The sequence below is a fragment of the Neopelma chrysocephalum genome, unplaced genomic scaffold (genome assembly GCF_003984885.1).
Source record: "Neopelma chrysocephalum unplaced genomic scaffold, ASM398488v2 Primary Assembly neopelma1_67, whole genome shotgun sequence".
Classification (NCBI taxonomy): domain Eukaryota; kingdom Metazoa; phylum Chordata; class Aves; order Passeriformes; family Pipridae; genus Neopelma; species Neopelma chrysocephalum.
The window spans coordinates 2,093,274-2,120,409 of NW_020897726.1; the positions used below are offsets into that span (position 1 = coordinate 2,093,274).

At 38.9% G+C, this 27,136-nt stretch overlaps 1 protein-coding gene across 4 annotated transcripts in view; it reads right to left on the bottom strand.

Moving 5' to 3' along the window:
- Positions 1–270: 270 nt before the first annotated feature.
- CDK6 (cyclin dependent kinase 6) overlaps positions 271–27,136 on the bottom strand; it is a 134,209-nt gene continuing 107,343 nt past the window's right edge. For all 4 annotated transcript variants that reach the window (XM_027684691.1, XM_027684692.1, XM_027684693.1 and 1 more), the window contains exons 6-8: positions 11,961–12,011; positions 7,913–8,048; positions 271–6,304 (exon numbers count right to left, since the gene is read on the bottom strand). In XM_027684691.1, the coding sequence (XP_027540492.1) occupies positions 6,158–6,304; positions 7,913–8,048; positions 11,961–12,011 (334 nt within the window). In that variant the 3' untranslated portion in view covers positions 271–6,157. The remainder of the gene's footprint in view (positions 6,305–7,912; positions 8,049–11,960; positions 12,012–27,136) is intronic.

The following is a 27,136-nucleotide window of genomic DNA, read 5'->3' on the forward strand; positions in this document are numbered from 1 at the left end:
TACTGTGTAGCATTAGAGGTTTCCCATCCCTATAACTGTGAAATTTGTCTCTGTGCCAAGCCTAGTTGCTCACGCTTAATGGAAGGACCAAAATTAGCCACTCTGTGCCAACACTTACCCTGCCACCCACACACACAGACTGAACACAACAAAATGCTACGTGTCTCACATTCGGTGTTTTTGGAGATTGCATAATAATAGTTAACATTAGCACTTAGATCGGCACAGCAGCTCAGAAAGTTCCATTCCTGCTGTACAACCTACAAAAACTTTTCCATGGCAGATGATTTTGCATTATTACTTGCACTGGGTGTTGGACAGACCTGCTCTTGTAAGATGGTGAACCATCTGGACTGATCCAGCAAAACTTGCATGCGGATAATCTTATCAAAATCCAAGTGTGCAAACCCATGCTATTTTGGATTGCCAAAACTGGGCTGCAGTTTGCAGCAGGAGTCAGCTGGTAGTGCACACCATTGCACATTAATAGTGGCTCTCCTGCAGTAGAGCTGTACATTCTCCATTTCTGCAGCTGAACTACAGGCACTGTCTCTGTGGCCAGCTTAATCTGCTCTCAAGTTGTCTCATACAATTTTTTTGTATCTACCCAGAAAAAGCTCTTGCTTCTACAAAATCTGATTTAAAAAATAGAGCTGCTGCTGTGTTGAAAAATGGCACTGGAAATCATAACTTGAGTTGGCATAATAAGTATCTGGCACTAAAATCCCACACCAGAGTCTTGCTTTATCATCTTATGTTTATGAAAGTAAATGACAGGAGAAAACAAAACGTGGGAAAAAAGTCTTTCTCCTACTTCTACATGCAACCTTTCAACATAGTCAAATTCACTTGCCAACGGTCCTACTCTCTTGTCCATTTTTCCTACCTTTACATTGCATAATTTTCCCCCTCATCTAGCCACTCAAATTAATCCTAACATTCAAGAACTGGGTTTTCTTTTCTTTTAAAAAAGGCTGAGAATTCACATAACATGACATATGTGTGAAACATGGAATAAGAGGAAGGGCTCCATATTGCTCAATATTCATGACAAACTTTTTAGGAGTAATTGTACAAAGGAAGCTGTCAGTCTGTGAAAATTCATTTTCCACCCAGTGGCAGAGACTGGTCTTTGGCTGGATTTAACATGAGCATGTCACTGGGATTGAATATCCATGCAAACAATAGAAAATGTGTTCTTTTCTGGCATGTGGATGGGCTTAAGGTGCAGAAAGCTAATAGTGTGAATGCAAATTTGACTTGCTCAAAAATGGACGGTGAGCTTGAGAGCTTTACAACATATCCATGGAGACATCACCAAAATAAATCACAAGTTTAACATGACATGTCTCCTTTCAGTAAAACACTATGGGTTGCTTTAGTGCAAATGAAGATTTAAGTGGCAGTTAGAATAAGTTAGTACTTGGATGCTTTTTTTTTCCATAAAACCCTATCGACTTTGCAAGGTCAGTGAAAAACTATCAATTTCAATGCATATTTAATACACATTGTTTGCATTTACATTTTTCACATTAAAAATATGCTCCTTTTTCACTTGTCCTGACAATATTTTCCCAATAGTTCCTTAAAATCTCCTTTTTAATCTTTACTTAGTGTCAACTGTTTGTGTTTTTGTTTCTGGTTTTTGTTTGGGTTTTTATAGAAGGCAGTATCTTATGTCTGACCTTTTTTGAAACAAAAAAATCTGCTCTACCACAATCATCCAGAATCAAACGTTTTATCTTTATTTTCCATATTAAAGTTGGTCTAATACCTAACAGCAGAGAGAATAACATGTATAATAAAACACACTTCTCAAAAGACAGTGAGTGAACCTGTGAAAAGTAGCATGGCACAATATTTTCTTCTTATTCATCAAAACAACCAACAATTACTTTGCAAACATGACATCCTCATTTTTTTTTGTTTTTTAGGACAGAAACAACAGGAAAAGACACTCAAACATTTACCAATGTGGACTAATAGGCTGAAAAAAACCTGGAGTGTGGGCACAGCCTACACAGAAATATGCACAAACCCTATATTTAGAATTTTACTAGGCACACAGAAGGCAACACAGGTGTATGCAAAACTAAGGCTAAGCAAGGAGGTGCACAAAGATATTCTTTTCTAATCACTGGTTCTAGGCTGCGGGACTAAAAGAAGCAACACTTGATAATAGGGATGACATAGGGGACACTGACACTGCGCAGCTATTGAAAATTTGGAAGAACCTTGTTGGAAACAGCACTTGTGAGCCTAACTGAAACCTGTTTCCATAAGGAAGTTGAAGGAAAAGAACTGGAAGGCTGTGTGGACAGGGTGAAGAGAGAAAAGGGCTGCTCCATATGGACTTCTATGGTGCAGCAATTAGCACTTAACTAGCTGGCTTTGAGGACTTTTTTTCCCTTGGCTATTTGGTTGATTTTTTTCTGCAGAATTATGTAGTAGTGATTAAAAAAAAAAAAGGTTGGTGGGAGATAGAAATTGCTCCTTCCTTACTTAGAACACCCTGTTCTCTGCTGAGAAGAGCACAGTGTCTGCTTGTGGGTGCTCAAGGAGCTATATTTAATATATCTTTTGTTATTCAGTATTTTTTAGCTGCTGTTGAACCACTCCTGTAGAACACATACAGGCTTAGCTATCACTAAGAAGAACTGCACTCTGAAATCTTATTTAAAGGGTGTACAAAGAGTTTTCATCACAGCGCTTTCTTTTTCACGTACTCAATTCCTACATCCTACACATATAGCACTAATGAGTAAAGGTACTAAAATACTAGAGATATACCAGTGTAAAATAAGAAGAGCAAGGGCATGGGTTTGAGCACAGTCCCACAGTTGTCTGTGCTGTCTAATTACAAACACGACTCCTGGTATGATTTTAGCCAATGACAGTGCTTTGCCCAGCCAGAAAACAGGCTTTCTCATTTTACTAGTGTAAGTGAAGCCCCACAGTTTGGCAGGGAAGACTGGAATAAGAGTAAGCCTATGGCATGTCAAATGGAATTTCTTCCTAGAGATTTGGAAAAGGAGGTAATTTGAAAAATTATTGGTCCTTTGAATCTAGGCCCTCGCTACCATAAGGACCCTATTAGAGAAATATTTTCCCTAACCCTGCCAAGACAGAACTTAGATTTCTTGTTTATGTTCCTTCCATTCCCACTGGAAGGATGTTCCAGAATGTGACCATTAATGCAGCCCTTCGCAAGCTGTTCTCCTGAATACCTCATTTATAACCTGATCCTACTACGTTAGACCACATACAGCACCACGTTGCAGAAGCTCTGCTTTTGATTCCATAAACCAACTTCTGTTTTTCTCTGCTGCTCTCTGAGCTCTTTGTCTGATACTACTGCTTGGGAAATACTTCCCCAGTAGTAAACTTCCTTGTGATTTCCACATTTTCATTAGTTTTTGGGCCAACACTAACCTTTGGCTTAAAGTGTTCTCTCCCCTCCTTTTTGTTTTACCCTAATAACGTACCTACATTCAGCAATCATATTCTCTCCTACCCTTTGCTTTGCTAAGCTTAATACAACAGGTTCTTCTTACATGGAACAGACATACATTTCTATCTGAGAGTTTTAAGCCTAATTTGAAAATATTGTCTTCTCCCCTACATTTTCACCCTATATTAGTTCGTGGAGAGCTCTGAGGAGAGTTCCCTGAACAGTTGCTGGGAAGCCACACCAGCTGAATGCCCTGATAAGGTATGTATGATAGACAACTCAGCACAAGGTAAAACATGGAATGTTTTTGAAAGTGCTAAACTCTGTAGAAAACTTTTCTATTTGCTACTGTTGCAAGAGTCTCCCAAATTTTGTCTCTGTTTGTTGTTCTAATTAGTGTTTAAAAATTGTTAGCAAAAATTTCATTCTGGCACATCCTTTTCTTTGAATGCTAAAAATTAGTCACGCTGGGGTCCATTGACCCATGGAGGAATGGAGTTGGGAGAACACCAGTACAGTGGGTTCATAGTTCCCCTTGGATGTAGGAACAGAGAGAATGACAAAGGGAAGGCCAGCATTAGAGGGTTAGCTGCTGTGACCACTCCCTGGCTTTCAACTGGCTGCTCACAGAGCTTCAAAAATTCTTGTGTTATGCATCTGTGCTATCTCTGTGTGCAGATGCCTTATGCATGCTCTTGCCAGGCCTAATTTGCAACTTGCCTGTTCATGCTGGTAAGTTTGCATAGCCTCATTCTGGGCATGAAGAAAAGCACAGGCCACTGCATGCAAGTATGCAAGTGGTCCTTTTAAAATCTGTCTTCTCTAAAGCAGACCTAATTTAACCCCATATCACATACTTATGTGTCTAACAGTAACAAAAAGCTTTATCCAAGAGACAGGTAAGATCCACTCACTATCCTGGTAGTGGACCACGTCCCAGACAGCGCAGATACCCGAAACAGAGTTAACAGCGAAGTTTGCCACATCAGTCAGTCTATCACAAGAGAGAGAGAGAGAGACTTGCCAGGGAGAGGGCTACAAGTTCCTCTGTCGCAACTAGAAAAATTATATTGCTCAACTCACTGATAAGGACCTGCTTCTGCCAAGCATGCTGTTGATGAAGATACAATGCTGGTTCACTACCTAGACAAGATCAAATAGAAATGAGGAAGAGAGAAGCCTAAGGGACTGTCACAGGAGTAAGCAAAGCAGGCTGCCTCACTTAGCATCAGTTATACTTGTTGGACCAATATTTTCCCCCAAGTCATATCCAGGTAAATGCACTAAATTCCTGCTAGGGAACAGCTTTAATGGATTTAAAATATTTCATATTCCCCAGTACAGTATTAAAAAAATAAAAGTTTCCTTTCAGAATACTGAAAATATATTTTAGTTAAGGTAAAAATACTAAATATAAAATTCTCATGTAATATTTAAAATAACTGTGCTATAAAGACATGTGAATTGCTTAGTTATTTTGACATTCAATAATAGCACATTAACCCTAGTGGAGAGGCATGTGCCAGTATACCCACATGGTGGTTTAGGAGAGAAGGTCATACATTTCTGCATAGAAAACAAGTCTGCTTAATAAGTGACATCTGAGGGATTTTGAGACAGTAATGTTATGCACTTGTGATGCATGGGAGGGTGTTGCAGGTAAGGCAGCGCAGTATACAGCATACAGCAGCACAAATACTTATCTGTGCTTATTATAGGTATAGGATTCTCTGCTTCTGAACCAGAAATATTTTTTCTTTTTTCCTTTTTGGCTGCTAATCAGAACAGGTTGAAGGTGAAAATCTATATTGATTTTCATTGGCTCTGCTCATGTCTTTGAGCTGCATATCAAAAAATTTTGAATGAGATAAGGAAAATATACTTGCAGCTGTTTCCAGGGGAAAATGATGGGTTAGATGATGGGCTAGAATGTGCCTGCATTTCAACACAAACCAGCCATTTGGAAACTGAAGGAGTTTTTAAGAACAAGACAGTTTTTTGAAACGTGCACACAAACGCAGCTAGACAATAACTTGCTTGTGCATGAAAAAACCTAAAAGTTGGTACATTTTTTATGATCGCCATCATCACTGTTATTTTCACAGAGCAATGAAACAATAAAATAATTCATCCAAGTTTTCAAGTGGGGAAGCACCTGCATATATGCTATGAATGAACAGTAGCTGGATGTATTAACACGTGTATCAGTTAACCGCAGGTTGCAGAGATCTGATATTTCAATGCCATTCTTTAAATATCACTGTAAGAGATCACAAAATAATAATAAAAAAGTACCACATCATGCTTCAGCAGCTAGAGAGAGAGAGAGATTGCATCATGTTTTGGCAGTGACTCGATCATCAAACTCCACACTGGCAGCATTCAATATTAGAAGAATAAAACGGCGGCAAAACCAGTCAGCAGCTTCTCTTCGTCTGGAGTTTTCCCAGGTAGATAAACAAGACAAAAACAAAACAAACATAAAGCTACAATGGGAGCAGGCCAAAGCCCTGGCCCTTGCATTGCTCTGATAAAGGTAAACTAGATTGATTTCCATGGATAAGCATATCACAATCCCGAAATAAAAGATAAGTGCATAAAACCTCCAAATAATGATCTTCGCTAGGACAGCTATGTGGTTTGTACGGGACAGTGGCCTTGTCAGCTACATGTCTTGTTCATTTATGGTTCATCTTCAGTCAGCATTTATGATGCATTCACCTCACTGGAGTTTTGGCTGGATGACATGTGACAGTCCAGATTTTCCTTGAATTTCTCCAGATCATGGAAATACGGGTGAGAGAGGGCAACACAGGCAGATATTCTCTTGGCTGGATTGAATGCTAAGCATTTCTGAAAGTATGAAAAGAAGTTGGTTTTAACTAAAATGTACAGTTAACAGTGCTATCATTGCATACATACATTATGCATACCACCTTCAGTTTATGATCAGTATGAGACACAATAGGGTCTCTGTAGGTGGTGCATGATGACCATCATATTGAAACAGTGGGGTCATAGTATAAGAACATGGCATCCCCTAAACTAGAAGAAAATTATATGCTAGGAAATTCAAGCGTTCGTAGTTTAGGAAATCCCAGAATGTAGGTTTTCTTGAATTCACATGCACAGGACATGCCAATGTTCTGTGTTCAGCTTCTCTCCTTTCTTTCTAGCTGTGACTTGATGGTCTTCTTCCCAGATCTGTATCCCAGCCTTTGTCCAGCTAGCACTGAAATCTCTCTTGCAGCCCTGCGTTTTATACCTTGTTTTTCACTCTTCCTTCATTCAGCTCCAAATACTATTCTTCCTATTATCCTTGTCTAACCACTTCCTACTCCTACTTTCTTTTCTTGTACCATAACTTCTATAATTTAACTTCTGAAATATAATTCAGTGACTTTCAATCCTACTCTCCCCTTTTATCTGTGGTTCCCAGTTATCATCTCTTTGCCTAACATGAACAGATTCCCTTCCCACCTCACCTTCAAGGCATAGATATCTGTCTTCTTCCTCCTTCCCTCCCATCATGCCTCACATTCACTGAGCTCTCTGCCATATATTATACCCTGTTGCTCCCAGAATCTAATTCTTGTCCCATGTCTAGCTTCCACTTGCAGACTGCCTGCAAGCACAATGGATGTGTTTCTCCCTTGTTATTTCAAGTGTCTAGATGTAGTCCAGCTTTCTGCAGCTGGGAGCTGCAGTCATAAGGACAGTGGAGGACGATCTGCTGTTGAGATAATGTTGGCCACAGACAGTCATTCCTGAAGGGATGCACCAAGTCTGAAGAATTGCACTGAGCCCAGTCTATCTAGCCCATATGAATCAAGATCTTTTAAAGACTTCTAGAGAACAAATATAACTAGATTTCAACAAACACAGCAAGAGGCAATCTTCCACTTGAAGACTGAACTCAAGGACTAGGGTTTCTAACGTATCTATAAAAATGATAGGAATAGCTGTACCAGCCCAGTTTGATTGCTTCTGTTCAGTCTTGCCATTTGTAAGAGGCAACGACTGATGAATTCTAAGTCTCAAGTTTTCAGCACTCAATGGAAGGCATGCCTATTTCCTGCTTTATTCTGTATCCAGTATACCACCAAAAACGGTAGATCTACTTTTATGCTCACTTCAGGCCTATACAATTAGAATGTCTGAATAAGTGGCACTGCACTGGTCAGTAATGAGGAACTAATGATAAGGTCTAAAGACAGATCAAACAGGTACTTCCCTGACTCAGTTTCCTAATCTCTAACTATTCTCAGCTCTGACACCTCGTGAACCAAAGGCAGTGTCTTTTGTTGTTTTTTTCACGCATTTACATGAATTTTGTCTATCTACTTTTGAACTTTCCTTTAATAACTCCATTAAATGGAAACTTAAGTGTTTCTAGGCATGTTGCATGCACAGTGGGAACTATCAGTCACGCGACTTGGGGAACAACAAACAGGAACTCACAAGAAGCAAGTCTTTGCCTAGTTCATCAATATCTGGTACAAATTTTTCAATAGGTTGTGCAGGTCTGGAAGTAAAAGCATTTCTTGGAAGGGCAACATCATTAGGCCAGTCCTCCTCTTCTGGGAGTCCAATTACACTGTGAAATGAAAAACATAATGTTAGGTCTGAATATTTAAGCAGCTTCCCCTTTATATTGATTATATTGAGTGGCAGTTTACTTTAGAATATTTTGGTTTAAATGAGCTTAAATATTTAATTGTAGATTAGTGCATTGATCTCTGTGAATAGAAGCTGATGAGTGTAGGCCCTCAGTGCGCCTGGCAGAAATCATTTTGTGGCCAGCACAATTCTCTGGCCTAGGTCTCAGTTTTCTGAGTCTTTTTGTTGAAAAAAAGGCTCAGTGCTTTGGAAGAAAGTTGCTCAGCTCTTGACTGGATGGTGCAACATATGTCTCTCTAGAATTATTAAAAGCAGTAAATTTCAAAGGGGAATTGCATGCAAGGATCTTTATTCACAAGAACAGGGACTGAGAGAGGAGTGTGGGTCAAGATGAGGGTAAGGCAATAAAAGGGATGTTTCATAATGCTTCAAAGCTATGTGCAGTAATTGTTGCCCAAATTTAAACAATTTATTTGCTTCACAATACAGTTTTCAAAGTCTCAATTTAGAAGCGGCAAGGCACTTGAGTGTCCTTGTGTTTTTGCTTTCAATTGTATTTTAATTTTCTCTTTAATAAAATATTATAATTTCTTTTAATAATTTACTTATTCTTTAAATTATAAAAGATATTTTTACTTATTAAACAATAATGTTGAGGTCTAAAATCCCCCAAAATGCAATAGTAGGTAAACCTCCAATAATGGATTATGTCTCATACATTTCATATTTTAGTTTCATGCTAGTATTTGTGGGATTGAAACAATGGTTTCTGATGAAAATTCTGGAAAAGACCATATATTACTTGTCAGGTTTCAGGAAAAATAAATTTTTATAGCCTGTAAAAATCGAGATTTTTAATGGGAGTGCTGACAGGGTAAGACAAGAAAGGACATAAAAATAATGTCATAGAATACTTGAGGGTAAGACAAGAAAGGACACAAAAACAACGTCACTGAATACTTGGGTCTGCACAAAGCCCAGTGCCACTAGGGAGCAGCATTGACCTTCCTTCTTACTGAGGTTGTCATTAGATTGGGTGAGGCCATGGGCCAAACACACTGAAGTAAATCATAGGTTACCTCAGCAAGTGGAATTACCCCACCTCTACCTGCATGGATCTGGCGCACCTAAAATACCTCTGAAAATTAGTATGTCCTCAAAATAACAGCATGGCTGGAAGGGCAAAGCAATTACACTTTCAATCTCAGGACAATTAAATTTTACTACATCTGAACATATCACAGCTTTTGGGAAATGCTAAGTTAAATCTGTGTGAAAAACTGAATTTGACTTCTATCATCAGGTACGGTGTGGGCATGGGGCAACCCCCTTGGCCACAGTAATGAAAGGATTGGCTGTTTGAGGATCCGGACCCATATTAAATATAATACAAAAAGCATCTTAGGAAGATGGGGGAGTTAAGTATTTTAAATAACAATGACATTTAACCTGTCATTCAAATGTGTTTGGTTAGTCCCATTTCTTTTAACAGTCGCATGACAGAGCATGACATGGGCAGCATAAGCACGGGCACAGGCAAAGCTAATGATAAGAAACCAGGAGGCAACCTGTCAGACACGGAGAGTTGAAAGGAGAGACATTTTTAGTTACACACTCACGTAGTACTCAAAACTCTTAATAATGAATGTCTGAACAGATGCTTTAACTCTGGTCTGGTAGCACTACCATTTCAGTGACTAAGTTTGGAGTATCTTGGATGAGTTTCACCTATTGCCAAAGGTTCAGGCCTGGTCTTGAGAAATGCTGAGTACTTTCCACTCCCATTGATCACAATGGGAGACAAGTCTGTTCAAACCACTGCAGCATTTAGCCTGAAATCTATGAGGATATGCCACATGCTGATAGTGTCTTGGAAAAGCAGGAAAATGTTTTGGGCCACGTGCAAGGGATTTACTCTCACACAGTGGAATTCTATCTGACAAAAATCAGAATGCACATGCAAAGCTAAGGCAGACCACAGTCCCATTATCTGAAAGAATGCATCAGTCCAGATTGCAGGAAAATCCCAAAACTACTTTCTGTCCAAATTAATCTGCAGAATGAGTCACTACTGTAGAAAGGAACAACCCTCCTACAAGAAGAGCTATGCCTAACTGTAGGGGGTTCTCCAGCTGTGGAAACACAAAATAAACACTATCTGGCATTACCCCTCAGAATCCAAGACAGAAACTTCTGAACTATTTAAGAACTGCACAAAAGAAGCAAACCCAAACTTTTGCTTTAAGTAGATGTGCAAGAAGAAACTTCTTCTAAATTTAGCACAGCATTTTCTTTTCTTGGTGAATTCTTTTCTGCACAGGTAATCTCGGCCCCTAGGGATAGAAAGATGCCTGTTGGAGGCTGCCATTAGCAACTATGTATTTAATCCTAGCCCAGTTAATTTCCAATTTCCCCTTAAATGTCACGAATGAATCAAAATCCTTCAAAAAAATCACAGCTATGTCTTTTTTAATTATAAAATATGTTGTATGTATCAAAGCTGTCTTCATTTAATAAAGCAGAACAATGTAGGACTAAAGGAGTAGCTTTGGCAGAAGAAGAAAATATGAACTTTAAGGACTGATTTTTCTGGATTGGGCAGGAAGAGCTATTCAGCGCATGACAAATTAACCACACAAGTGAGTCACATACACTGGTATGGTATGCAGGAAAGGGAAGTCAACTGTGTGAAATCAAGACCTGCAATTTAGGAACCCCATATTAAATAATGAAAGTGCTTAGAAACAGATCTGTTATGATTTGAGATCTGGAAAAACAGTTAAACAGAGAAATTAATTATTTGTTCTGTTTAAGCTTTTCTTAGAAATTTTACTATCTTCTCTTTGGAATATCTTCAAGATAATAATCTTTCAGAATAATACTTCTCTTTCTCTCTCTCTTTCTCTCTCTCATTTTGTGCTATCTATTTCTTATTTCATTCAGATCCTTGAATCCCTGCAGCCTTTTCCATACAGAAAGGGAAGACAGAGGTGCAGAGGCAAACAGGCATTCATTCTCTGCACTGGTACCAGCCCTACGTGGCTTTGGTTTCCTAACTACACGCTACATACATCAGATCTTAAATTTACATGGCTCTTAAAAATACAGAAATGTTTCTTACTCTGAAGTAATATAATCCTACTTAAATCATATTGGTGATACCAAGAACTTAATTTTGGAAGAGCATTATTCTACTTCAGAGAGTTTAAAGTCTACCCACTTCCTTACTGTACTGGATATATCCGAAAAAGAGAAACACAAACTCCTAGAATGGTAAAATGGTTTTAAAATAAAGCCAATTCCTCTCTGACAAAGCACATGTTAAAATGGTGATATTCCTTCCGTTCTCACAGTTACCTTCCCAACCACAATATGGACTGTTAACAGGCTACACACAGTAGATTTTAAAAGCTAATATAGTATCTTATTTACAGAAGTCTTTTCTGCAAAAATGCTGTTGGTTATTATCTTAGAGATTTCAGGTTAGTAACAGTTTTAAAGTTGTTTTCGGAAATGCACAAAGAAATGACTGAAAAATAAAACCTCCATGTTTGTTTATATGAAGAAAATCTCCTGGACTTAAATGTTTGGGAATATGTATGAATGGTACATGCACAATATGTTTAAGAGACTGAAAAAGCCCAAAACAGAAGTCGCATAACTTCCTGATGATGGCTGTTAGTTTTGCATAACTATATTCCATGTTGCTTCCTCCTCCCACTCTGACACAGAATATACGGAAATATCATGTTGCATATGGTAGCAATAGGAAATATGTTTTAGGAATACTTTGTTTTAATCACATTATTGCATAAGAACATGGCAAAGAAATTTCACAGGGTTTCAATGTTAAACAGATATTGACATAATGCAACTAGTTATTACTTACTCAAAGATTTTTCCTAGCTGATCAACATCTGAATTTCCACGGAAGAGTGGTCTGAAAGAATAAAAAAATTATTTTAGGATGTGACTTGGTTTAATTAATGTGAATTTATACTTGTCATTGACAGTTGCCAAAGTAGGGTGAAAGAGAGTTATTTTTTTGAGACTTCACTTCTTCTGCTTCCATGTTTTATCCAGTCTGTGAATGTACCTTTCAAGTTTCTACAAAAACTGACAGCCAAAGAGGACAGATGACACATATTTTTGAATAAACTACCTTTTAAATTTAATTGTATCCTTTAGCGTGAATGAAATAACCTTCTCTCAACTAATGATATCATTAACAAAATAGCTTTCACTATAAAGAATGTATAGCTGCTAAGACAAAAACAGAGTGAATGTCATGCAATTCATTAAAACATGATAAAATTAGAGATTAATTATTATGAATATAAATTCAAAATTAAATTTCTTGCATACCGTATATTGGAAATGTGCTCTACATTTAAAGGGTCAAATAAATGACAATGGATTCATGAAGGTCTGTAAAGAATGGGGTGTGAAACGGTACAGAATTTACCTTGAAGTAGAGGAATACTTCTGCTGCATAAATAAAGATATGTTCAGGAAAAAAACAAATTATTAGGCTGAATGTCCAAAGGCTTTCAGAAAAACAGTGACTACAAATACTTTTAGAGAGTGGTACACACTTTTTCCTTTCAAAGTGCAATTTAAAATATTTTCAATCATCATGTAAAAAATACTATCACCCCATAGTGCCTAAGGAAAATATGAAATCCTGATTTGTATGGCAGTATGGCTGTATTACCACCTTTGTTGAATTCAGTAAATTGTGAACAACAGTGCAATTTTATGTTGAAACTCCCAAGATATTCCAACATTTTGCTGACAGATGATTAAAGATCTGGCCAAGAATGAGGGCATCTGTGAAGATCAGGCCACAGATGTTGCATACCATTTTGGTTCAACAAATGGTAGATTACTCCAAGAAACACAATTAAGGCAAACTGCAAACTGAGACAGTAACTTGGGTGGACTGATAGCCAGGCTGCCCCTCTCTTTGGGAGCACAGCTCTCCAAGTACAGTGCATGCTGTAAACTCTGGGTTACAGTTTCTAAAGCCATTCCACTGAGACACAGTGACTTGACAAACAATGTATATTCCCATGCTTTCACTGGTAGCCTTTGGTTATGGCAAAACATCCATTCTCCTGCCCCTCTCGGCATACTCCTTTTCTGCCTAAATACAGGACCTTTACACCACTGATAGCCAAAGACAAAATTTCATGTTGCTTTTCAGAGGAGAAGACCTCTCCCATCTACACTGGCAGAACAAGGAGTAGTCAACTATAGTCCTTCCCCTCTTGTTGACCATATGCAGGAGCAGGTGTATGATCTCGACCTCCTTTTGCTAACCAGGAGTTATTACTGAAAAATAGCACTTTACACCTTGACACTCATGTAGACAATAGAACTCCACGTCACTGCCTATCTTGTGGGTCCATACCAAATACAGTAAGCAGACACAGAGCACTGCGACATTTCTTAGTTAGACATAATAATCTCTTCAGAAATCTGTGCCACCAAGAAAAAGCAGTAACTGGCAGACATGCTGACCAGCTTTGATGAACTAATTATGCATTTTGTCTCGTTCATGTTTGCTGCCATTCAGGTCATGTTGTATCAACTTATACTCCAAACTCTTTGTGCAGGGACATTGAGAGAACAATTTCATCAAGTCTGATTTGAAACCGCATGACATGAGATTTGATCCAATGGGGTAAAATGTGGTAGCCTGTTACTTGTCCATAAAGGGCTTTATTTATTTTGATTCTGAATAAACTATAAATAACATAAGGTATAATAAATACTATAAATACCTTAAGGTATACAGCAATACTGGCTTCTACAAAAACCCAAAGCTTAACTCACTCAGACAGGAGCATCTACTTTTGCCCTAAGATCTGATTCTGATTCTCAAAACATTCAGTAGCTACAATCCTAGTTTTGTTTGTGGCAGCAGACACACTCTGTATCTTCCAAAGTCAAGCAATATGACAACCTTTGACATTTTTTTGAACTACTGCTTGAAATTAACATACACTTTGAGTATTTAATTTTGGCTCAAGTGTTACAATATTGGAGTCCTTTAAACTAACACAATCTACACATTCAAATAATCATATCCATGCAAATGGAAAGCTGATTTAATGTTTTAAAATGTATGCTGAACCTTGCATTAATGTGAAAGCTTGGCAAAGTCCGCCTTGTTAGCAAATCACCCTAGGCAGTGTCATGCCAAAACAAGTATGATTCTTGGGATTTTTAAGGGAGGTTTTTCCCATCGTTGCTGCTGTCTCAGATTCACTAAGGGCTGAAGCAAGAATTTAAATTCTTTTGAATATATAATTATATAACACAAGGTGACCTTCCAACATACTTCGATATTTCATCAAAATGAAGTGTTATTAATTCATCTTTCAGCCTCCTATCCATCCCACCATCATGACTACAACAGGATGCCAACTCCAGGTTAGGCATTATAAACATAATGAAATTTGCCTCGTGGATTTTGGCTGGAGGCTCAATTGGAATATTGGGCAGATGATTAGGGAAATAGATCCACTTAATCAGAAGCTGTATGAAGATCTCATCCCACATTTTGGCACTAGTCACTCTTTATTAATGACTTGCCAGCTCTGCACGTCCAGTACACATAAAAACTTCCACCTCAGGATGATTTTTTAAAAAATTCTATTCTTAAAGGTGGACAGCTCTCCCACCACCTTTGAACTGGGAGCACACTCAGCAGTCACAGAAAAGTAAAATTTCACCTTTGTTCTTGGTATCTTTCACTTGACTCATTCACCCACTCACTCCCTGAGGTTTATTTACTCAAGCTTGATCCAGAAGTCCTGACTTGGGGATATGTTCTCCTCTCTGTGATCATAATCTGTGTAAGACTGGTTAAACTCTGAGAGTCTGATTTTGTAGTATTCCTTCTTTTTTCCCTCAGGAAAGGCATGGAACTGCATTTGTATCCTGTGGCAGAAGATGTGAGTCTTGTCCTGTGGCTTCAAAGAACTCCTAAAATCTGTGTGTATGTGCACCTCAGGAAAGGGGGATATTCCAATGGATGAAAGGGCTATCCACAGGGATACACTTGCCTTTTGTGTGGTTCCTCAATCCTCTCAAACTTCCCTGACTTTGCCTGCTCTGAAAGTTCCAACACCATTGCTGTTATAAAACACACACTGAATAGGGAAGAAGATGGGACAAAAAGATTTAGAGTGTACCTATATTTGATTTCTGTTTGGGCAAGAAGTCTCAGATGTTTCCTATTTTTGTTGGTTGTTTTTTGATTTTTTAGGGAGAGGGGAGGAAGAAAATATTACAGGGAATATGCAAGTGTCCATCTTTTTTGACTACTCTTTCTCCAGGCCTTGGAGCTAGACCATTATCCACTGCCTCTGGAATGATGTCTACTGAATGGAGGAAAACCCCTTTCATGTCTAATGTAGGATCAGAATGCCCTTAGCCTACAGATACGAAGATATATTGGAAGCATCATATTACTACCCTGTCCTGCTAAACTCCTCTTGAGTCAATAAGCATGTTCCATAGTTTCTGAGGTACAAAATGTGAAGTTGCACAATTAAAGGGATACTAGCTATGAGTCTGCATTGTGACTATTTCTACAGGACAAATCCATCTACCTTTCTATATGGTAGTCCAGCACAAACATGCACATGACTCCTGGGCTGCATGAAGAACAGCATTTCCAGTAGGTCAAGAGAGGTGATCCTTCCCCTCTGCTCAGCACTGGTGAAGCCACACCTGGAGTGCTGGGGGTCCTGTTCTGAGTTATCCAATACAAGAGACACATGGACATACTGGAGAGTGACCAGCAAAGGACCATGAAGATGATGAAGGGAATGGAGCATCTGGCATATGAGGACCAGCTGAATAGCTGGAACTCTTTAGGCTACAGAAGAGAAAGGTCAGTGGGGATCTTTATATGTATAAATACCAAAGGAGGGTGCAAAAAAGACAGAGTCGGACTCTTTTCAGTGGTGCCCAGTAACAGGACCAGAGGCAGTGGACACAAACAGAAACACGGGAGTTTCCCTATGAACATAGGGAAACAATTTTTACTGTGGGGGTGACCAAGCATTGGCATAGTTCCCCAAAGAGATTGTGGAGCCTCCCACCTTGGAGATGGTCCTGGGCAACCAGTTCTAGGTGGCCCTGCTTGAGCAAGGGGGCTCAGACCAGATGATATCTAGAGGTCCCTCCAATCTCAACCATTCTGTGATTCTGTGATAATACAGAAATAAAAATACAGATGATAACATAAGGTTGCAATGTAAAACATCACAAATCCTGAAGAAGTTACCATCTGCTTATAGTTTAGAAGGACTTGCACCACTAATTTTCTGGCCAAAAAGCTCTCATGCTTATATGTAGCTGAACAGACTAGATGTAACCATTCACCAGCTTCAGGCTCTTTTTCTCTTGTCCATGTCTCAGCTCATGTTTTTGTTTCATGCTGAGTTTCACCTTCACTAAATATTCTTTCTATTTGAACTGTATATTAGCGTCAGAAAGGTTGAGTATTTTATTTTATAGACATTGTGTTTCATGTCTGTGCTACTCAGTAAAAACTGAGATATAAACATTTCCTAAGCAAGTCTCCATGAAACAATTTTCCCTGGTGCAACTCCATGGACATGCCAAGGGAATTCTTAGAAGTACTGTATACAATAACGAAGCAATGACACCCAAGAGATAAATGAAGTTTAACTGTAAGCTGGCCACAATACTTCTAGACTTTACTTTCAGTCTTTGGTCTACAAAGGAAAGAAAGTATGTACTTTTCATTTAAAAAGTTAGAATTTTCATAAAGATTGGAATTAAAGATATTGATAAGCACTGCTCTATTCTATACTACAGTGCAGACACAAGGAAAAAATCTAATAAAACCACGTGCATTGAGGCACAGGAAAAGATATCTGCAGGCTTCTTGACACTGACTGACATTTTGAACTAATTAGTAACATTCTGACTGGAAATTATCTTTCAGTTTCTGCAACTGGTTTACTAAACTACGGGTAAAATGGACACATTAAAGAAACTTCATGTGAAGAAAAACAGTACTGAAGCTAAGAAATTCTCTTTCTAACCAAAACATATTATTGAGCTACCATGACAGTTCTGGAGTTGCAAATACAAATGCTTCCATGGCTAGACAAGCCTAGTATCTTTCCAGATATGTAAGACGTAACTTCCAAAATAACTACCTGGGTTCTTTCTGCTAGTCCATTTGCTCAGTGTGGTGACAACAGCAGTTGGGAATTCTAGCCCCTTCCTTGTTATCACAGCAAAACGGTAAGGATAATCTCTTAGTTACTGACTTGAATATATGAAATATTCTCAGTGAAAAGTCTGTATATTGGTGATCCACAGAAAGAACATCATGAGTGGGAAAGGTACAACTTGATTTTTGGGCAAGTGGGGCTTAGGCAGTCTGGTTGAAGAGATGCCAGGGAGAAGTGCTGGGAAGAAGAGCAGTGAATTCAGAACAGGTCGCTGCTGTTTTGAAGGCATTACTTGAGATGGGGGAGGTGTTGAAATAAAAAGTCCATGATTATTTGACAGTGAAGAAAAAGATGTAAAGGGAAATGATATAGCAATGGTTCATGAAAGTTGTACATGGAATTTTAGAATCTGGTAGTGTTGTAGCAGTTACGTCTAGGAGTTTTTACATCTGTATGTATAAGAGCAACAAAGTGATGGTGAAGAAACTAAAAAAGCTAAAGCCAAGAAACATTTGCCAAAGAATCCTGCATCATGCCATGGGAAACCTGCCAAGCTATATAGTCAGAGATATATTTAAAGGATGGGCTTCTTTTTTTCCTTTACATATTACAAAATGTGAATAGTTGGTAAATAATTTTGTCAGATTCTTAGTTACTTGTTATGAAGCAAATATTTTCATTTTGAGAATTAAAACCAAATATGACCTAAAACTAAAATTATGAGATGACTAGAAATAACATGATCTGGACTGTCCTGTGGAAACCTTTATTCAGAGGGATTATTTCTGAGCTGATTCCTCACTCTTGTTCCTACCCCTGTTTCCCTTTGACAGATTGCCTAGACAAGTCTGTACTGCAGGCATGAAAAGAGAAAGTAAAGCAAGAAAAAAAAGTATCACCGTTTAAAGATGAAGATCCCTGGCCCTTCTGATATGTAAAATGAGTAAGGTACAATATAAAACTTTACTCTGAAAACAGGCCAGGCTGACAACATTGCACGCTCTGGACAGTTACCCACTTCCAGTCACAAGTGACTTGCCTCAGCTGTTGTGTAATTCAGAGTTCTCATTTTAAAGCTAACATTTTCTCGTACTTCTCCCTCTCCTTTCCCTTTAATAATATCTTTGTGTGGGTTGGTGCCAGACACTGCATAGGAAGAAGTTACTTCATGTAGAGGTTATTATACTTAATCATAAATTGCTCAAAACTTTTAAGAAACTTATCTTCTCTCCTCCTATATATAAGAAGAAAGATGACACAGATAAACCTTATGACTGAGGAAATACTCTTCAGCTAAAATCTGACAGAAAACAGATCAACCATCTTGAGTTTCTCATTTTAGTCTTTAACAGCCCAATTTTTGTCACTTGAAATTCTATCACTCTTCAAGTAGGATAGTACCAGAATCATGAATTACATCTCTAGGATAGGGCTATGTCAATATTGAACCATTATTAGAATCAGATCTAATGCATCCAAACCTGCAATAATTATTATTTTCTCTGGAGTTTCTCATGTCACCCAGTAGACAGAAGCAGGTAAAACAGGTAGTTTCTGAAAAATTACTGCAAATTTTCAGTTCTGTAGTGCGTTGAGTTTATTCTCCACTGCTATTTAAAATGAAGTAAATGAATTCTAAAAATAAAGGTAATATTCTGACCCCCAAATGCACATATAGCCTGGCTCCTAAGAAATATATGGGATTTCTTCCTTGAACTGAGAAAGTAAAGGGCTTTCCAAGCTGGGTGCAGATACAAGCCAACAAGGGAAAGACTCAATTTGCAGATAGACATGCATGTTCCCTTTGCATGCATAACTGAATGGCAAATGTTTCTAAAAGGGAAACCAAACAGAGGCATTGTTTACAGTCTTATGACCAAAGCAGGGCCAGACTAATCTGTAGAGTCAAGTCCATCCAGTATACAGCAAAAAGCAAGAAAAAGACCATGAATGAGAGAAAATATAAACATCTTCAAAGCTTCCTTAGGAACTGGCAAAGGCAGATCTTTTTTCTAGGTGCTTAAAATGTGCTTGGCACGTTTCATGTAAGCATGGTCTCAAGTGGCCTTGGAGCAGAATGATGGGCCTTGTCCCCCACCACTGACATAAAAGGGATCTTTATCACAGACATCAATGACCCCAGGATAAGCCAAGTGAGATCTGGTTTCACAACCTCTTATAAGAAAAAAATGGTGCTTCAACAGAAGGATACATACATATATACACACACACACATATATATATGTGCATATACATATATGTATGTATATGTACATGTACATGTACACGTACACACATATAAACCCCCAAAAGTAAGATAAGTGCACATATTATCTTTCACCAGAATATGCTGTAATATGGGCAGATATCATCTGTTCCTAGGCAGAACTGCTTCAGAATTCATTGTTTAACATTACTTTTTGAAATAGAAGAGCCTTGATAGATTGAACGTCCTTCACTTACTCTCAGCACGCACGTCACAGTTCTCTTATCTGTGGATATTTGTTTCCCTGCAAGATTTGTAGGTTTATTTCACTAGGACTTTAAGGGTTATTATCTCAACTCAGGAAGCATGATATAATAGTGACACCTTGAAAACTGTCCCAACATTTGAAGCAAAATCTGGAAATACATACACAAGTGACCTTGGAAAAAGAGAAGGGGAAAAAAGTAGAGTCTCTTTCCAGGATGGAAAAAGAAGCATTCCTCTTGTTTGTACTGACACTCTACCAGCAATATGATTGAACTGTGTGCTAAACACCCACCCCATCACTGTGCACAGTTAAATTATACCTACTAGTCCATCAACATTTCAAAGTTTAACGATATAACTGCAGACTTCTGCATTTTTATAGCACTCTCAAAGAAATATTGGTATGACACATACAATATGGTCATGCTCTTCCCATGATCACTTATTTAGCTTTCTGTATTTTCTTCTCTTTCATGAATCTATTTCATATCCCTTTTCCAAATGTGCACTCTTCAAAACTGTCACATTGCTTTGCTCTTGTGCAACTCAGGGTTTGAAGGCAGTAATTGAGCTATGGATTAGATAAAGGCTGTCTTACGTGGATGGATGGGGGGTCCTTACTCTCCTCTTCACTCAAACAAGCAATGGTGCAAAAAAAAAGTGTGTAGGATGCTGTGCAAAGGCAGTGTGTGTGTCTGCACAGAGCTCCTTGTGCTTGTGAACAAATTTGCCCATATTTTCCTTGAAAAGATCTATATCCTCCTTTGAGAACACGTCAGAGCTGTTTTTCACTACTTCTTTCATTTAACTCAAATTTACTCCTTAGAACTTTAGCAGGTAGCACTCCAAAATGACACATTTTAGCCAGAATATGAAGGTGTTCTTTAATGCTGTATTTTAAATAACTGATTTTAGAACATCTATATCACAGCAAAAGAACAGTCTTCAAGGTAAGCAATAGTTTTAGTCTGTTCCTAATCTTGATAAAATAAATGAAATGAAACATTACAGAAGTGAAATGAAAGCAGTATTCTGCAGAAAGTATCTACTTCTTTATCCTGTATGAAATTTCACTGTCAAAATCTATTCAAATCACAATTTTCAAAGAAACAGAATGAATTTCTTATAATCCCATGATTTTTCTTGCAATGACTCTGAGAAAACTCATCAGTTGATATTTACCATATTTACTGGTTTAAAAACTCCTTTTAAAATGGACTTTGCTCTGTGAGTCTCTAATGCTGGACTAGTTTGGATCAAGGGTATATGTAATAGGATTTCAAGTCTGAGACTCTCTAATTAAAATCTAATTAATGTTCCACAATCCAAATACATTTTCAATCAGATTGCTTTCCCAGTAAAGCTCTACACTAAGAGACTTTGTGTGATTAGATTGATTTCTCTTGGAATAAATTCTTTTAAACCAAATGTCTAACAGTGTTATAATTCTTATATCAGCTATGAAAAACTATGAACACATAATTACTGACCAAAGGAAATTAACTCTTACCTACCCCTGATTCTTCCACATCAGAGGAGAAGCAAGTTAATGTAAAGGGCACACATATACTACACATTCAATTTGTCCAAAGATACTAAGTAAGTTAATATCCAAGTATGTGTTTCCAGGTTTTCCAGGGTTTTATTTCTCTCTCAGTAATGCTAAGCAAGGAGCTTCACAGACTAAAGTATACTCTATAGATAACAGAGCTTATGCTCTAAATATTTAATACCACATAATGAGAAAGGATGATGTTATAAATGATGTTTAATTTCCATCAAGGGACCCCTGGTGGCCTAGTGGTTAGCATGCAGGACTCTCATCTCTGCGACCCAGGTTCGATTCCTCGGTCCCCCGGGCAGATGGAGCCCGTTAGCCCTGTGAGGCCATCCATCTATGAGAAGGTCACTCTAAACAAACCTACGCCCTGAGGACCTCACTGCCATTGTCCAAGCTTGCTTGGCCCCGGCAGATGAACCTTAGGATTAAAGGGTGGGTTCAGTTCAGCGCAGGCTGTGTCTCACCTAAAAAATCCATTGCGCAGGCTGGAAAGGTAAAAGATCTTTCCCAAAATCTTCGTTCGCGAAGACTGGCCATTATTATTGTTAATTTCCATCACTATGAGTTACACAGAAAATGGCACATCTATTTGATTAAATTACTAGTCTAACTTTTTTTTCCCTCTAGAACTGGGAAGAGTACAGCAGAAAAGCAAATATCTGACTACAAAAGCACCAGAAAAAATTCTGAAAGACAAAATTTTTTCTGTCATCTGCACTAGTACAGTGACAGTGATAATGATGTAACAGAGGCTGTGCATGGGCACTCTCTGAGACTTCAGACGAGAGCTCCAACAGATGTCAAATTTCCATATTTGAAGGGAAACACAGAATTCAAAGATGGTATACACAATCTAGAACATAAAATTCTCAATACAGAATAAAATTTGAGAAAAAATGACTTTTTTTTTTTTCTTCTGGGAAAACGTTACAAGGTCAGAGAGAGAATCCTTGGGTTTTCTCTTCAGCTGGGCTTCAGCTGCTACTATGTGGTGTCAAGCACATTTTGATCTCTGATCACTTTATTTGCCCCCATATTAGGTGTTAATGGCACCTGCTGCTCTAAGCCTCCCTACATTTTCAGATAAACCTGAAACATCAGAACTGCGCCCACCCATGACTAATATGTCTCATCACCTTCAGCTGTAATAAAACACTCTTGGTCAGAAAAAAATTCTGAAAGCGGATTACAACCCTTCAGACAAGAAAGGCAGGGAAAACATTTCAGTACTAAATGGTAAACTTATGTGAGCAGAGGTTAAATTTCAATTTCAACCTTTTTTCCCCAGCTGCTGAGTCTGAATGTCAAAAGACATGAAAGTGGCTTAGAAGGATGGTGTGAAGAAAATACTTTAATTTTTAGCAGCTGTGCTGGCTTAGGGTGAATTAATAAACACCTGCAGAAAAGCTTGAGATAAGCATTTAAGGTACAAAGTTATGTATAGCAACCATGCAAGGAAAATTGATACAGTTTTCAAAGGCGACTTAAACTAGATACAACTTTGCCCAAAGCAATACTTTGTCCCATACAATACACTCCACTCATGCCAGAGAAACTGGGAGATGTACATTCACTGGCCCATAATAGTGCCTAGTAATCTGAGTTCAACTATTAAGAACTCTCTGGTTACTTCACCTGTTCAGCCATTAGTGTTTTCACATAAAATCTTTTCTTCCCACTTGAATCCTGACCAAAAGAGTAAGTTAATTTCTTATATTAAAGAGGAAAACCAAAACCTGTCTTCCAGGTGATGACATTGCTCAGATGCCCCCTCCCCCATGCAACTGCATCATTAACACACTTTGTGCTGTAGATTTGTGTGTTACAAGGCTCCTCAAATTATTTTTGCAACACCTTTTATGCTATTGTCTCTGCTTTGCCATTGCTGAGCCATAAGCCCTGCTGCTGTGCTGTGGATTTGACATTATTTTAATGGAAAGAGCATACAACTCTGTCTTTACAGAATGAACATTTCCTTAGTCTCTGAAGTACTGAGCACGAGTAGCTCCCTGAACCACCGCACACCTTGAACATTTCTGTCCCCTCATCACTGTGTTGTTCACCACGTTCATGTCCACTACAAGGAGCTCAAGATCCAGATGGAGATGGGAGTAATTTCTGAAAAAAAAACCAATCTGATTTGTTCAGAATTAAACAAAACCCAGAATCCTCTTCTGGAGTAAGTGAATAATTAAGTAGAAGCTTCTTCCCATGGTAAGCCATTTTATGCCTTGCTTTCCATACAGTTTTCACTGGTGTGTTTGCCAAAAATAGAGAGTTTACCAAAAGGTCTATTCCCTCTTTAAACTCCACTTGCACTTGCTAGCAAAAGTGCCCTCAAAATCAAACTCTTAAAAGATCTAGGAGATGAGCAATACCTCCCTCTCCTTTTGCAATTACTTTCCAGAAAAGGAAAACTGATTTCAAGACAGGAGAGAAGCAAGCAAGCCTGTTTCTGTGCTTCACTGGGTAGAACACCCAGCTAGGATATGGTTCTGACTTTGTAGATATACTCTTTCATTGCTAATGGTTTGATGAGATCTAGTTTTAACTCAGTATCTTCATTCTTACTTACAGCACCAGAGTATGATTCATCAATGCCAAACAGGCTTAATTTAACAGCTACAGATAGGAACATTACTGAAAAATCTCTTGCTATGTATACTTCTTTAGATGCTGAAAGCTTGCTCTCAAATTATTTGGATATAAACAGCACTTTAAAAATTATTCAATTGTACAGAACAGTGTGTATGCTGTACTGACATAATCATAAAACCTGTTTCATGCACATAATCTAATAAAAAAGATCTGATAATTCACTATAGTTTGTGAAATTCTGGATGATATAGCTGATTGAGTCATGTACCTTTAGGTAACTGATTCAGACTCAGTGAAAATCAATAGTAACTCAATCTTCATGCCAATTTACTCCAGCTCAGTAGAATAAAGGAGTGGGAATTAAATAATCCCTTGGATGAAATTCTTATTTGACAAATGTCTATATTCCAAAAGCACTCACTACTGGCAAACCTAGATATGTTAGAAAAGAAACTATGAATACAGAGACTATCTAAGTAAAAGAAGAAATACTTCCTCAGTGATTGTCTTAGACTTGCATCTGGACAGAATGTGTTCACTGCATCTATAAAAGGAAAGCAGAGCAAATTATGTGTGTTTCTGGAAGAAGTCACATGGTTTGACTATGCCAGATTGCCGGTTCCTAGAAGACTGCAAAACGAAGCATGCCACAAGCATAAGAGGGCAGCCAGGCATGTCACATGCTGTCATGAAGAGCTCTCAACCTCTCAAATCCTGGCTCTGCCTCTAGCAGTCCGTGTACCATGGTGGCTGTGTCTCACATGGACTCATTTGTACAGGGTTGGCATGTCAGCAGGTCAGGCAGAGCAAGCAAGCAAATGTGATGGCAGTGCCACAGGCCTTGTGCAAACAAAAATTAGAAGTAAGGCAACAACACGTGCTTTCATATCACAAGGCAAACTATGGCTTCAAAGGAAGAAGAGACAGGAACTAGTGTAAGCTAGTGTGAGCCGTATCCTACCATGCCTCTTCTGTATTTTTTAGTACACGGCCAACACCAGGACCCTGAGAACTGATGGCAAAGGCACCTCCGGCTATGTGTGGGTAACAGACGTGCTGCTCTGTGGCAGGTGGCACATACATGAAGGAGAGGCTGTGGCCACCTCCCTTCCTCACAAAGTTAGACTCTATCTAGGTCTTTGACATCTGCAACAACAGACAATGCAGACTCCTAGACCAGTTGGCAAGTTCTCTGCAGTGTTCTGGACCCTGCAGGGCAGGTAAGCTTTTCCATAGAGGCAGAAGGGAGTGCCTTTGGGCACTGCAATTCCCTTAGAGAAATCGTTTTCCAGAAATCTAAATATCAAACTTCTTGCTTTCTTATTGACATTTTGAGGTCTCCTCTCACAGCCAATTATTTACTTGGTACAAGGTAGTACAAAGCCTCAGAAAGCGTTATGTTTTGCCCTGTGTCCTTAGTTGTTTTTAAACTCCTGATGTTGTCTATTCCTTTAGCTGCGCTTTCCACTTCTCTCATGCCCGTTTTTGGGGTTTTCTTAGATGTAAAGAACTTCTAACAGCCTTGGTGACCACCTACATATGGAGAAGTGCTAGTCTGAAGCTGTTGAAAGATACAAATGTGAGACAGTTTTGTCCTATATACTTCTGAACTAGTACATACTGTCTTTATGATTAACCAATGGGAGGTAATTATTAGATTCCTTTTCTGGACAGTCAAATGCAGAAAACTCAGTACAGCTGCCCAGATCAAAATGTCTGACTAGACACTCAATTTGGGAGGCCCCCCCCACACTTGCGAGCTCAGCAACATGAATCACAGTTTTAAGTCTAGTCTTTCTCACCCCTCTCCAGTGCCCAGGAAAGGATCTCAGGAGTTTAAATACCTTTTTGTAGCCATTTTCTTATGAAAGAGAAAAGCAAATAAAAACAATGTTTAGTTCTATTACGAGTCAAACAAAAGTACACAGAGCTTCCCTCGGCCAAACTCTAGGCAAAAAGCAAAGTCTCTCTCAGCCAAGTTCCTGAAGAGGGAAGCTGTTTGAAAGAGCCAGGAGACCCTTTCAAATGGAAAGTCTTTGGGCAGCGTACAACTGACTATCCCTCTTCAGGCTGGAGAGCAAGGGGCACGGATAGCATTGCTCTGCTTCTCTCCTGTTCTCTGGCTGGTGGAGTGACTGCCAGAAACAATTTGCAGCTGGGGGTCCCGCCAAAGCAGCCCTCAGGCTGCTCTGGCTTACCCCAGGTATAAACTTGTCTTTGAGACACCCCAAAAGACACAAAGGTGGTGCACCTTCACACTGACTGGTCAGCAGCTGTGCCCAACACAGCTCAGATCCATGCATTTCTGCTGCCACCTGCATTTCCAAATATCCATTACAAATGCTATGATGTTAATAGCAAGGACTTACAACTATCTACATCATGACTGACATGTTGTGGTCTTTCTCTTAACCACGAGGTCTTTTCCTCTGACCTCTGGCCAGGCTAATTCAGATTGTCACAGACAATCAACACTCTAAGGAATACATATATTTTTCAGGACCATGTGTTCAGGGGTATTTCAGACTAGTGTTGTTCCACCTGCAGTGCAGAAGCTACAGGAGGCTTTCCAGGCGGGGATCTCTCTTGTGAGCTCCCAGCTGGGCTTACACTGTGTGCAGCCACTGGTTGCCAGCCCAGAGCCACCCAATCCCAGTCCCTTGGCCACTGCCCTTGACATGACCTCACACCTGAACCGAACAGTCAAATTAAACTTGGTCAGCTAACACCATTTCTGTGGGGCTTGGTCAGCTAACACCATTTCTGTGGGGCTTCTTACCCCTCCTTCGAGGTTCTCTTCTGTTTTTTTGTCATGGGTAGTGGCAGTTTTTGGTTTCTATGGTTTATCAACGGTTTCCCTTACCAACAGATCTATTCCTCTGACTGAAAGTCTGGCACAGCTGGAAACTAGAAGGAAAACCACAAGTGAATGGCCTGGCACTCACCACTCATCCCCAACCACAGAACGATACAGTTACTGGATTTGACTAACGGCTATCAAACAGCCCAACTGCAGACAGACGGGCATCAACTACAAAAGGCTTTGGGGGAAAATGTGAGCTAAAAACCAACACGGTATTTTACTTTTAATGGGATGATGCTGTCTTGGAAACACATCTATTTCGTACTCAATAATTAGTGGTATTAATCTGACTGCTTGCCCTTCTCTCCATTAACTGCATTTGTCCTTTGCCTAAAGCCAAAGCAAG